This window comes from Amblyomma americanum, chromosome 3 (assembly GCF_052857255.1).
Source record: "Amblyomma americanum isolate KBUSLIRL-KWMA chromosome 3, ASM5285725v1, whole genome shotgun sequence".
NCBI classification, from domain to species: Eukaryota; Metazoa; Arthropoda; class Arachnida; order Ixodida; family Ixodidae; genus Amblyomma; species Amblyomma americanum.
The window spans coordinates 197894413-197908885 of record NC_135499.1 but is presented as its reverse complement, the minus strand read 5'-3'; the positions used below and the strand labels follow the sequence as shown (position 1 = coordinate 197908885).

The 14473-nt window shown below is 44.1% G+C and overlaps 1 protein-coding gene across 5 annotated transcripts in view; it reads right to left on the bottom strand.

Annotated features, from left to right (window-relative positions):
- The window catches only part of LOC144125816 (uncharacterized), a 78925-nt gene that overhangs the window by 53274 nt on the left and 11178 nt on the right, over positions 1–14473 (bottom strand). For all 5 annotated transcript variants that reach the window (XM_077659526.1, XM_077659527.1, XM_077659530.1 and 2 more), the window contains exons 5-8: positions 13376–13564; positions 5428–5499; positions 4483–4574; positions 405–549 (exon numbers count right to left, since the gene is read on the bottom strand). In XM_077659526.1, coding sequence (XP_077515652.1) covers positions 405–549; positions 4483–4574; positions 5428–5499; positions 13376–13564 — 498 coding nt within the window. The remainder of the gene's footprint in view (positions 1–404; positions 550–4482; positions 4575–5427; positions 5500–13375; positions 13565–14473) is intronic.

The window sequence follows — 14473 nt, the reverse complement described above, 5'->3', positions numbered from 1 at the left end:
TGCTCATGCTATAGTAGTTAGTTTGAACTCTGAGCAATGCACTCAACAGCAGTTTTCAAAGAAAATTTTTGCATATATGAATATGCTTGCCAAAAATGAACACCAAGCCTACACCCTGAGAACAAGTTTCCAAACAGTCATTAGTAGGCTTTGTTCATCATCGAAAAACGAGTTCACTCATTGACTGAAAAAAACTTACCACTGAGCTCTTGTGAAAGTAAACTTGCCACGATAGTTTAAAAATGAACAGAGCTACACAGACTAGAGGCCAGTTTCATACATGCTTGTTTGGTTTCACTATGCCATCTTTTATAGTACCATAAGCCACAACATCAAAATACTTCTGACACCATTCACCAAAGAAAGGTTACTATCAACCAAATCAATCCTGACCACCTAATTACCTCTTTCCTGGAGGGACTACAAGGTTCGTCTTTGACACCTTCATCCTTGCTATCTGCAGCTTTTCCAGAGTCTTGCTCTCTTTCAAAGAGCTGGATGAGCCGTTTACTGATGATGTTCTCTTCTGGCTCCCAGCAGTTTTCCGAGCTGAAAGAGATTGCAAGCCAAACATGACTCTACCTCCCAAACCACAACCCTAACAAGAGAAATGCATTTTCTTCAAAAATATACCCAATTACGACAAACAACACTTGTAACATGGTCCCAAAAGGAGCTATGGTATATAATTAGCACAACTGAATCTCCATACTACTGTGAGTGGACCATGGCTACAACAGAACTTTTGGGACGACTGGACTCATGAGGTGTCCAGTTATTCATTTATTCCTAAGACAAGTAACCAATGGAACCACCTGTCTACCTCAATCACCACAATTACCGACAAGCTCCTGTTCAAATCAGCGATTGAAGAACATGTTTACTTCCATACATTACGGAAGCCAAGTCACTGAAACCAAGGAGCACAGGGGATTTTATTTTTCTTTAATTTGTGGTGTTCATTAATGGCAGATTAATTGGGTAGTTATATTAATGATGACTGATTAGAAAGCGGAAGAAAAAACAAGCACACTCGAGTGATTTTTGTATTCTTCTGTATTCTCCTGTCCCATTGTGTAAATTTTTTTCTGTTTTCCTCCAGTTGTATTATGTTATACTCATGCCTTCCACTCCTTTCTGTAATGCACCCTGGGCCCTAAAGGGACCTAAATAAATAAATTTGTAAATAAATAAATAAATGAGGTGAACATCCAGATCTAACAAATTTCTACACATCGAATGCTGTTCTAGGCTACATTATGTACAGTAAAATGTTTAACCATCACTGCTTAGAACAGTTTGCTACTGACAGTTAACAGCAGGTGCATGAATTGCAACACAACTGGTGATGGTACGTAACTGGCACACCTTGGTGCTAATTTCAAAAGCATTAGTTCTGTGCACATGGAAAAACATGGCCAAGGAGAGCCAGCCATTAGCTTTTTAACCTAACAGTAGACATTGCAATTAGACGAGTTCGATAACTAGTCGAACTCGGCTAGATCGAATCATCTTTTATATCAATTAATTTTTGAGCACTTTCCCACATGGATCTAAAGGTGCTATTTAGCTATGTAGCATGCGTAGACCAATGATGAAGCATCTTCCATGATGTAGGCGGTGGGCACATACCCAGCCAACCAGAATATGCGTTTTTAGTGTGTTACGCCAGTTGTCATGCAGTTGGCACATACAGTGCATCTTGCTGCCTTTCCGTTGTCTCTGTGTGTGCCAGAAGGCAGCCGCGAAATGGCAGAACCTCTCCTTTTCCATGAAGCTGAAAATTATCAAGTGAGTTGAATGACATAAGAAGAAATACGAAGTTGCCGCAGTGCACAAGGTTCTGAGAAGCACGCTGAGCCTCATTTTGAAGAACAAGGCTGACATTCGGCCTAAAGCAGAAAAGAGACCGAGTGAATGCACTGTCGGTTCCGGTGGCCTACAGGTCCAATTGAAGAGCGTGGATGGCCTGTGAACTTTTTGCCAAGTGTCTCAAGTCTTAAAATGACGAACTGATAACTCAAGATCGCAATGTCCACCTCATCGTAGACAACAGCTGTGCCAACCGCTGCAGTGCTAGCTAGTTTCAGCAACATTGCACTTCGCTTCCTGCTGCCGAACGCTACGTCAGTGCTTCAACTCTTCGACCACGGGATAATCCACACGGTGAAGGTTGGTTGTAGGAAATGTCCGACTGAATGGCTCCAGCAGAACTTGAGGACAGGAAGGACCTAAAAATTGACCTCTTAGGTGCCCTGTCTATGCCAGGCGGGTTGCGGAACGTGTCAAAAACGGAACTACACAAAACTGCTTCCAACATTCTAGTCTCTGCTTTGTCAGAGAAGACAGAGCAAATTCTTTAGTTGGTGAGCTTGACGAAGCTGTCACGGATCTTTATGATTTGTGGAAGTCGCTGTCTGAATTTCTTGTGCTATTTGTGATGCTGCAGGCGTAGGAGACTTTTTCTTTGTGGACAATGATGATGAGAACTTAAGGACGAATACATCATTGCTGACGTTGTGGATAAACGTTTCCCGTGAACTCGACACACCTCATTGCTATTGCAAGCTGATAGAAGGCTGCAGCCTCAGCTGTTCAAAGTCCATCGGTAATATTGAAAAATGTGTTCTGAAGAAACAAGATGAAGAACAACAAGAGATGAAGAAACAAAAAATTCACGACTATTTCACTCCGTAATTTGCGCAGAAAGTGACAACCATAGAAATACATTCTTTATGTTGTTAAATTTAAGCTGTAAATTTACTGCTACAGTGCAATCCACTTTTAACGATATTAAGAAAACTAGAAAATCCGATGTGTGTACAAGCAGCTGTGTGTACACGTCTGGCGCCTTGTTCTTCAAAATGGTGCTCAGGGTGATTCTTGGATTCTTGCACGCTGTGGTGCCTTTGGATTTATTCTCACCTCATTTAGCTCGCTTGATAATTTCCAGATTAATGGAAAAGAGGAGGTTCTGCTGTTTCATGGCTGTCATCGCGCGCACACGGAGACAACCAGAATCATGTGAAATTGCCAATGGCAGCACAACGCATATACCATACGTGCGAACTGCATGACAATGCGTAAAAGAACGTATTCTGACTGGCTGGGCACACGCATGCCGCCTACAGCATGCAAAATCTGCATGATCATTGGTCTAACCTTCACAATGTGCTGAGGGAAAGCCAGCTTCTTGAGTCGACTGGAGCTGTCCGAAGTTCAGTAGGACCTGCAGGGAAGCTAACCACTGAAGATGTGTTGAAGGAAAGCCAGCTTCTTGAGTTGACAGGTGTAGCTGTACATTTTTCTATACATACACGTTGTAGCTTTATAGTGGTCAGAAATTATTCGATATAAAGAATAATTCAATCTAACCAAGTTTGACATACAGTAGAATTCCATTACTTCAAACTTCAAGACACCAGAGGTTTTTGTTTGAATTATAAGCAGTACACCTTAATATGATCCAAGACTAAATGTGATTTGCTTTATGATCATTTACACATACAAACAGTAATTTAGAATTCTGCCACCATGCAAACATAGCTAAATGCTTTAGCGCAACATAAAATGTGGGTGAAAGGTACTGATGGCTTTACTCAACCAGAAGTCTCCGACTCGTGGTATGGTTGAAAAAAATGATCAGTAATGCATTGGTTTCCCAAGAGAGTAAAACCAGATTAATTGGGTCCTTAAGGGGATGAAAAAAAAGGTCTGAATTATCTCAAGTTCTGACAGTCGAATGGCTACAAAAAACCTTTAGGAAAACAGTTTTGCAGTGCAGCAAATTTAATCGGTGAAAAGATAAAGCAATGGTCGTCTGCTTTTTAGTAAAAACTGTGTGGCAATGACGATTTTTCGCAATTACGCCATGGACGTCATAGGGATGAATATCAAAGGAGAACTGCTTCAGAATAGTAAGGCCTTCTACGGACACTTTCACAGGTGTGATGCAGTAGCGGTGCAGCCACCACACAACGAGCTGCTAGTGATGACCATGCATTTCCGGCACATGACCTCACGGGGGGCGGGGGCTGGAACATCAGCTCATGCGGCACTGTAAACCTAATATATCAGACCTTGGCCGCCACTATTTCGCACGCCGGGAGTATTGGAACAGGGCAAAAAGTTTGAATGAAGCGAATTTAATCCGCGGTAGGAATTAATCAGCTTTAAAATGCATTGAATACATAGCCAGCCAACCGACATTCAGAAATTTGCTTGAATTAACCAAAAGTTTGAATTATCAGAGTCTGAATTATTGTGACTTTACTGTAACCTGGTTCGACTGCACCATAGTAACCACAATGACATTCAATCTGCTTGCTAAGAAGACAACCAGTTGCCAGAGGCCTAAAGCACTAAGTGCACTCTGAGTGGACAAAAGACACAATGCTGGTATATCTGGATAACAAAACAGCATAAGGACAGGGCATGAAAACAGAGGAAAATAAAGTTTGGTTTCAATGACCAGTAACTCACTCTGGGTACCCTTTCCACTTCAGAAGGTATTCAACCTTGCCTGCAGCATTCACCCTCTTCTTCAGTATTTTCTCCACTATGTACACTTTCTTCTAGAAAAAAGAAAAGCAAAAGAGAAAGTAAACTGGACATGTCAGACTTTCATGATGAAGTATTGCAAATTTGTGAATCCCTACTCAAAAGCTTACAGCACAGTGTGTTCAGGTGTGCAACGCTAGCCTGCAATATGCAAGCATCCAAGATGAAGACAGATGAAATGGATCACTGTCTTTTAAAAGTTTAGCTAAAGGTAGAAAACACACAGAAAAAAATGTTCTGGCATTAAGCACCACAAAAAAGCACGCAGGCTGTCGTGAAATGATACCACTAGCACACTTACGAAAAGCATTCTGTGGTTTTCTGTAATAATGGCACGGAGGACCATACGTGAACCTCATTTTGAGCAACAGAAGGTGCTAAGTGCGCACCACTAGGGAACTTTCTGAGGCTCAAGCGTAATGGTAGAGCACAGTTATTTAGCGCCTCCCATGAAGCTATTAAATGAGAGCAGTGTGGTTAGCTCCACTTGGATTAACTCGCAGACGAAAAAACAAAAACAAAATAAAGTTTTGAAAAACATCGCCAACATTGAGGGCATTTGGGTTAACAGCGCCAGTGAAAAGACATAAAAGGTGACGTTCGTCACACATCATGCATATATTTTATCTGCATCCTACCATTAAATGCATACCAAAAGATGAGGGTCCTGTTCCTAAATGCTATAAATTTTCAGTGCCAATTCATCAAACTCACCCCACAAGACAACTGACTAAGTAGCAAGATGATTGTAGGGTAGGGCACCTAAGCACAAACAGATGCCCTGTGAAAGCCAAGCAGTCTCAGGAGCTGTTCCCCTGCCCTAAGCAGCACTACGTGCAATATAATAACTGATGACGCAGTGCTAACCTGGGCTGTGCTTTTCTCGCAGCGCCTCAGCAGACACTTTTTTTTCCTTCCTCGAAGACCAGCCCTGTTATCCTAAAACAAGAAAGGGCGGCACACTTCAGCACCATACAGCAAGCCATATGGAGGCCAATCTGCACTGCTTGCCACAAGCCTATATATATCTGCTACACAGGGTCTTTCATATAACTTGAACTAAGCATTAAAAAAAAGTGGTGCACCGGAGCTGGGCGAAACCAAAGAAATCTTGTTTCCTGTCATGTGGCGCTCCTCAGATTATTTTTAAAATTCCGCTTAATAAGTTCATTAGCTTAGAATAATTATACAAAATCGTAATATTCACTTCAGGGTCACATAAGTTCAATTGACCCAATGCATAGCCAAAAATAAAAAGGAAGATAAAGCAGTGAAGTCGCAGATTCCAAGGTATGCTCTCTATTTTAAAATTTTTTGTATCATTTTGCAGTCTGTTGAACTGAGCGGAGGCTGCTTACTTGGGCACAGTCAGCGTGCACGTTTCGTTCGTCCAAAACACGGTTTAGAGTGCTAGAATACGGTAGCTCATGAGAGCAGTCACATGGTTTTTTTCTTATTTTGCAGGCTTTCTTTAAATGCCAGAAAAAAGTACCACCTAAGAGGTACGTTGCTACAGAAAAATGGATTGGTTTTTTCTTAACACCCTCTACAACTTAAGGAAATGCACGTGACCCCAAAGTGAATAATTTAAAATTTGCATAATTAATCTTAGCTAATTACCTAAATAAACAATTAAAGAATACTTTGAGGAGTGTCACACGACGTGGAACAATATGTCTGGTTTCATCCAGCTCCTGAGAGCCACTTTTTAAATCCTTGCTTCATGTTACGTGTAACACCCTGTATATATCTACAATAAAAGCATACAAACTGGAAAATTAAGTACTTTCGAAGAACGTGACGAAGGCTTGTCAGACAATGGGGTTAGGAAAGCTTACCACAAACACATGTACACTGAACAGCCATCGATGACTGTGAGCAATTATTTCCACGTGAAGAAAGTGGCGAGGATGTGGCCAGAGCAACTGACACAGAAACAAGTCAAAAGCACTTGTGTGGGTGCACATCCGATCATTGTCAACGTCATGTATCGTATTTACACAATTTTAAGTACACTCAAGCGTAAGTCGACCCCCACATGTCAGGAAAAAACAAGCAACAAAAACAAAAGAAAGGCATGCCCATGTGCACACTCCGAAATGAAAACGTATTAGTCACTGGACTACTCTTATACCCTTGCACCATCATCCTCACTAGTGCTGCCATTGTCATCATTGGTGCAGTTCCACAGTATGTCGTTCTAATGTCATCCAGCGAAATCTTGCACTCTGCAAACAACCATAGCACGTTGTTGTCCCGCGAAATCTCACACTTCGCAAACAACCACACCATTACATCGCGCGGAACAGCTGAACATTTTGCCTCGCTGTAGCCGCCACACCTGCATCAACAGTTCCAAAACGCCAAGTTTGCGGCTCAGCGCGGTTGTTCATTTCTTCGACGTAAAGAATGACAGCCATCTTGAATGTAGCCGTGAACAAGCGCCGAGTGCTTACCGGCCCCACAGTACAAATGACGATGGATAAAGCACTACAAAAAAAAAAAAAAAAAACTGGTAAAACGTGGCCGGCAGTCAAGCCAAATGCATCAAACAGAGCCAACGAGAAACTATGTATGAGTGGCGTCGGCTATTCTGTCACCTACCGATACTCCTCGCAAGCGATGTCGTTCCGAGTGGTGGTGCCGGTCCGGTTGGAACAGTGGCACTTCCATCAACTATCAATAACCCCAGGAGTGCCAAGTGCACAGTTAAAAGTAAAAAAAAAAAAGAGCCTTCTGAACAAGCGCGCAGAATAACCGAATGTTAGAGTAGAGCTGTATAGCAAACATAAAATTGCAAGCTGTAGCATTCCTGATATCTCGTTTGTCTTGGCTTTATTTATGATGCCGTGCTTTATTTTCAATTTTAAGTCGACCCCCCACTTCTGATTTTTAAATAAATAAAAAACGTCGACATATCAAGAATACTGACAAGAACTGAAGAACAGGTCAGGCCCAAGCTTTAAAGCTGCAAAACTGAAGAGCTGTCACCTTTCTGTGAACCACAGAGGCCCTTGTAAGGGCACCATCGACAGGAACAAAAACAATTATTGGAATGTACCGCAAAGCCGCAATTAAATGGGTGCACCTATAGCACTTTTCAAGCCTGAAAAGTATTACGAGTGTGTGTTCCACATCCCCTACATCTGATAGGCTGCATTAACCAGCAGAGGTGCCCGATAACACTGGAGAACATCCATCAACATGTCTTCTCGAAAGGTGTCAGTCTCATGAAAGTGAATGTAACAGTCAAAGACAATTTTTTACTACAGGAGAGCCCATTTATAATGAACCTGACGGTCACGCGGACTGCGTTTGTTGTATCCGAAGTTCGTTGTAAGTGGACTGCTTGTATTATAGCCAACAATACCAAGTTCATCACAAGTGGCGTTTACTCCCTAAAAACTGCATCATCCGCACCTATTTATTCAAAGCAGACCCTACCACAGCATTTTCCAGGCTCTCCAGGGTGGTCACGTCCCGCTCATAAAGGCCGTTAGTGCCAAAAATTTGTTTTTAATCGTGGTTGAAGTGTACACGGCAGCTGGTGGCAGGTCGAACACATTTATCAGATTCCTAGTTGTAAAGGAGTGCTCATACTTTGCATAAAATGGCTTCATCAGAGTACGGCTCTGCAACATTGTTGTCCGCATGAATGTAGTCATTCAAGGTAACATCCGGCTAACTATGCATCAATGATGCGTTACGACAAATCTACATACGTCTGACCACATTTGTCTTCGACAGCATCATCCATCACTCCTGGGCCCATGAAGCAAAGAAAGCTGAGTAGCACAGTTGCCCAAAAAATGTATCAGCTCCACTGTCTGCTATCTGGCTTTGCCTGCACACTGTAGCAGCACAAAAGGTGAAGCCAACTGGGCAGGCCACGCAAACAACGTGACCAGTATGACCAGCAAGGTATTCAGAGTTTTCAAATCACTGCCGTCAGTTGATCTACGACTATGCACAGTAGCTTAACTTTCGACGCTGCCACTGTATCGTGCCCACCACACTTTTGCTTCGATTTGGTATGCTTAGCCCATCAATGATTGACCTTGCAGGACACCGGGTGCGCTTTCTCAGCAGTTACCTACAGTTTCAATGCAGACTTGTTCTTGCTTTGTTTGGGTCGAAATGCTCTTTCCGGGCGGTGTCATTGGAGTCAAGAGACGCTTTTTTAATCCCTGTGCTAAGCTGGAAGTGCGAGTTTTTAAACTCCTTATTCACTATAAAAAGAGTTTACTGTTGGGCTAGTTGACGTTCTTATACAGTCGCCGACCGATTTTTCGGACTCAAAGGGACCCGAAAAATGGTGCGAATAATCGAACAGTCCGAAAAATCCGTGAAGTACAAAAAAATCCCTTCATTGAGATGAAATCGGCTTAAATATGCCACTGATTTTACCTTGCGGAAAATTTATCGTGCTGGCGACGATTTGCGCCTGTATTTGCGCCAAAAGTTGTGCTTTCACTGTACACGCTAGACAGAAAGGTCACCGCATTTAGTTGGAATACTTCCCACGCTTCTTTGACGGACTTGGCGGGGCCATGTTGTCCACAATCCGAGTCTGCACCACACCGCTCGTTAAACACACGCAAGGATAAGGTACTTTTCTTTCAAAGCGGTGGAACCGACTGACGCAATCACAAAAAGGCAAACGGATGTAACTTCCTGAAGACTGAGCGCCACTCGGTCGACGCGGTCAGAGAAGCCCAAGTGACGAAACGGCGAATGGTGAACGTATGAGACCCGCCGCGGTGGCTCAGTGGTTAGGGCGCTCGGCTACTGATCCGGAGTACCCGGGTTGGAACCCGACTGCGGTGATCGCGTTTCGATGGAGGCGAAACGCAAAGGAGCCCGTGTGCTGTGCGATGTCAGAGCACGTTAAAGATTCCCAGGTGGTCGAAATTATTCCGGAGCCCTCCATTACGGCACCTTTTTCTTCCTTTCTTCTCTCAGTCCCTCCTCTATCCCTTCCCGCCGAGATGTGAGATAGCTCCTGCACAATTTCCTTCCCCCAAAAACCAATTTTCAACGTATGGGACAAGCGATAACTGCCCGCGACAAAAGCAAGTTGACGGCGATGACAATCCGGCTGCCACCTCGAAGAGTCAGAGATCGCAGGGACCTCTACTGGCAACAATTAGGTACCGAAAGTGTGTTAAGCCAAACCAACTGCAGCGTAAATCCGCCTAAATCTAAGATGGCGCCTTTCGCGTCGTCGAAAAGCCGATAAGATGACCGATTTTGGCCCGCAGGTGACTGAAATTAGTCCGAAAAATCGAACTTCCGGACTTTTGAAGTCCGAAATATCCATCGCGAATATGTATGCGCTTCTATGGGGCGACTGACGGTGCCTCATCGAGGTCCGAAATATCCCACAAGTCCGAATTATTGGAGTCCGAATTATCCCTTGGCTACTGTATAACATTCACCTCGTTTAGTGCAAATGACAGGACGAAGGAAAAGACAAAGACAAATAATGAGCGCCCATGTTCATCTTTATCTTTTCCTTTGTCTTGTCATTTGCACCAAATAAGCTGAATGTTCTGTTGTTCACTTTAACTGAGTGGTGCGGTCACAGTTGTATCTAAGACAAACTGTTATTTCCCAATACACATATTGATGGTAGCACTACACTAGTTCGTAAAAAGTGAGCGTTACATATGCAACCGTTATAAGTGGGCTTGAATATACAGTAAAAGCTCGTTAATTTGAACTCGAAGGGGACCACAAAATTGTTCGAGTTAAGCGAAGTTCGAATTATCAAATGGGCGCTTGAATGAGCGGTTGTAGCGCCCCACCGCCCAGGCAGAACGCAAAGCAGTCATATCTAGACACATTATTGAGACCTAGGCACTACTCCACATTTGTGGCGGGCATATTCTAAGAATTAAATTCATCTGGTACTAGTGGCAAATGAAACCAACTAATCGGCCAGTTATGCACCAGAAACAAGTAATGGAATGCATACGCATGAGCAGTGAGCTTTAGTGCTGGAATATATGACGCTATTTATGCTTCAAGACATGTTTATTTACGGGGAAGGGTTGTCCAAACTAAATGTAATCGGTGAAGTGCGTTTGCTTGCATTTCTTGTGCTGAGATTATCAGCATCATCTGCAGCTTGCCCAAAGCTCCTGCACAACATCAGAGTTCTCATTGACAGAGGAGTGGCACGCTGCAACACCGAGCCCCGACGCTACTTCATGTGCGCTTGGCGGTGGCATAGTCTCGTTGCCGCCATCGGACTCATCACTGTCGGCTGTTCTCTCCGCACGTGAGCCCTGTGACGTCGGCTGGGAGCATGCAGCCTCAATTATGCCGGCGCAACTCAAGGGCTCAAACGTCTCCATGCTGCTGTCCACGTAGTTCGCGCTCGCGGCACCAACAAAAGCCGGCATTGCCCGAACCGCCATACTACGTTGTTTACACCCCGTGAGCGATCGCGGCACAACGAAAACCTGAAATAGCTTGTGCCGAAGCATCAGCGGCGCGGGCTAGTGCTCCGGCATGCACCGGAACGCGGGCTCCGTGACCTTGTGCACAAGGGGTTTTTTTTTTTCTTTTCCATTGTGTTACATCTTTGGTAAATATAGTGAGTGTTTTACTCGCTATGGGTCAACTTCTATCTACGAGGAGCGGTGTCAGCCAGTGGCTCCTAGTTCGAATTAACCATAGAGGATGCAGACTTGTTCAAATTATCGGGAGTTTTCCCGCATTGAAATACACAGGGCTGTGCTGGGACCCGGGCGTCAGTTCGAATTAACCGTAAGTTCAAATTAACTGAGTTCAAATTAATGAGCTTTTACTGTATATGGCTTCGGGTAAAAAGGGGTAAAATGGCTTTCATCAAGTGACATCTGCAGAAGAATTTCATTCACACATGTGTATCAAAAAGATGTTAAAAAAAAAGAAGTGTCCTGGAGATATGAGAAGTTGTTCATCCAGATAAAACCCGCCCAAATAAAACTTTCAGCGTTCCAAAGTTTCTGACACAAAATATAGCATGTTTATGGAAAGACTGAGATGCTCTAAAAAGGTGTAATTTAAAAGATATGTACGATGCACATTCTTACTAGGTGTAGTTTACTGCCTGTGGCAGTGCATAAAAGTGTAAAGCACAACAATGATAAAGTGGCAACTTGCATTAATGGCAGGCCAAGAGGAATATTATGCCATATACCGTATTTACTTGAATGTATCGCGAGTTTTCTCCCATATTTTTTCCCCTTGAAGTCTACCCTCGCGTTATAATCGAATACCGCACTTCGATTGGCCTAAAGCAGTGCCGCGGTGCAGCCATTTCAAGCAATCAGCTTGGTTTCGGTTTCCGCAGTTTTGCGACCTTATGCTGGCAACATGGGTACCACGGAAGCCAAATCCTCATCCATCCAAAGTCAAAGTGTTGTTCTCTGTCATTTTTTGTGTTCGTTGCGACCTCGCGCTCAGTTCGTCATTGCATCGTGTTCATGTGGTGTCGCTCGCGGTGTACTGATTCAGTGTGCACGATGGCAATGCGTCGTGCACAGTACGACGGTTGTTTTAAGAGAAAAGCGATCCTGTTAGCGGAAAAGGTCGGGGAATTCTGCGGCAGCTCGAATACTTGACCTCAACGAGTCAACCATTCGCGAATGGCAGCTGCAGCGGCAGGGGCTTTTTAATTGTGCGCCCGATCACAAAGGATTTCGAGGGCCTCGCCACGGCCATCACGTCGAGCTGCAGAAAAAAGTGGCGGACTGAATTATCGAGCAGCACAACCATCTCATGGGGGTCAGTGTCGAGCTGATCCGTTGGAAAGTTAGACATTGCTCGGGAGATCGGAAGTTCAGAGCATCTCGTGGGTTGGCCCAAACGTTCATCAATAGAAATGGATTCTCTCTGCGGCGAACAACATCGATGCGGCAGAAGTTACCGGGAGACTTGGATAGCTAAAAGGACTCCGTTTCCAAGAACTCGGCCTCCTAACGTGAGGAAGATGAATAAACCTGTTGGCCACGGTGCCTATTAAAGGTACTTTGTTTTGCGTCCTTAAGCCTCGCGTTACATTCGTGGTTTTATTTTTTCCCACTGGGCAGCATGTAAAGTCACCCCTCGCGTTACATTCGTGGTCGCGTTACATTCGAGTAAATACGGTATATATATGGTTTAGGACAGATGCTAATTTGGTTCATTTTTAACTAAACTTCGTGAAATACAAAATGTTTCAGCTGTCATGTCTTCAAGTAGGTGAGGAAACCACAACAGGAAACCACAAAAACAATTTGTAATGAGACTCTATGGCATCTGTATGCATTTTCCTATGTCTACCATGGCAACATTGCACAACATTCTCTTGAACAAAAATTAGAATGCTGGCAAGTACCAGACACAAGCCTGAGTGCATGGCTGGTTATGATTATTGAGGCACCTGTTGGCACTTCAAAATGCTCAGGATAAAATTATATTTATACATGGGGCTAGACAGTAACACACAGCAAGATGAGTGAATTTTAGAAAGACCAGGATGCCTTACGCATTGAGCAAGAATCACCGTACAAAAGAAGCGGCTTGACCTTGATTTTTCCTGACAAAGAAATGTATTTGTGTATGGGACTGTTTCCTACTTCTTCTGATAAATGCTCATTGATCCATCCTCTACTTCAATTACTAAACCATTCCTGTGCAGTAATAACAATGGGCAATATTCATGCGACACTCCCAAGTCTGAATACGAGCCTTCTGTACGTAACGCTCCCAAAAGGCATACTGGAACCTCAAGCATTTGGAGATGCCCGCACAAAGGCAGTGGCTCAAGGCACCCAGTCCTCACCGTGCAGCTGGCGCATTGGGCACAGTCCTCAGTTCGGCTACACCCCTCACAGCGGCCACAAGCGACAGACGTTGCTGTCGTTGGGGCACCTGGCTGTGACTGCTGCAACTTGGAGGTCTGCTGCCGCCGCTCGGCTGCAGCCACCTTGCAGGCACGCTGCATCTGCAGCTTCTTCTGCTGCCGCAAGCGCTGCACACAGACAGAAGCAGCCACAGCTCACAAACAGTAGAAAACAAGGTGAAAATACAAGGCTTCATTAAAGGGAGACTGCAGACAGCTCCAATTCTTGTCCCAGGCAAGGTGCATTTATTGCCAAAAGAAAAGTAGATTTAAAAATAGAACAATGTTTTCCTCCCTGCGTTACTGCTGAATAAACATCGGCATTGCTGCAAAGAACCAAACAACCAATTTTAACTAACAATAATTGGACAAAGGTGTCCTTCTAAAATGCATACATACTAAAAGAATCAGGATTCCTTGCCGTGGTGACAAGTAGGCCAGGTGTTTTGATGTTATGTTTATCAACATGTGTTTGCTGTGTGTGTATAGGTCAGACAAAGTAATGTTCAGTGAGAGCCTCTGCACTGCTGGACAAGACTGCCATATCAGTGCAGGCCCCCTTGCTTTTCTTATAATCTCCTTCCCCTCACAACACCCAAGTGCACAGTTCATACTTTGTGCGACTTTTATAGCCTTTCCTCCTCCTTGCAACACTAAACATAAAACAAAAAGAGGTGGGAGGCTCTCAGCAACAGCTCCAGTGCATTTCCTCTCCTCACAAACCCCCCCAATGCAATGTGAAGGACAACTGAGTTCGAAGGCCTGAGCGATACCATATGTTCTTTTCCTCACAGCCTCCTCACAAGTTGCGTGCCTTTGCACTCCTTTCTGGCGGTCACGTTCTCTGGGCTTCAGGCAACGATAGTCATGATGGCTAACCTTTAAGCTGCAGCAGAACCCCATCCCATAACTGGCTCTCACCAGTAACAGCAACAGCCAGCTGTGTCTGTGCGCATACATATAAACATACAAAGACACAACAAGTGCTTCCACCAGATCGGGTTAGTAAATAATGACTCAGAGCTCTATTTCAATCAA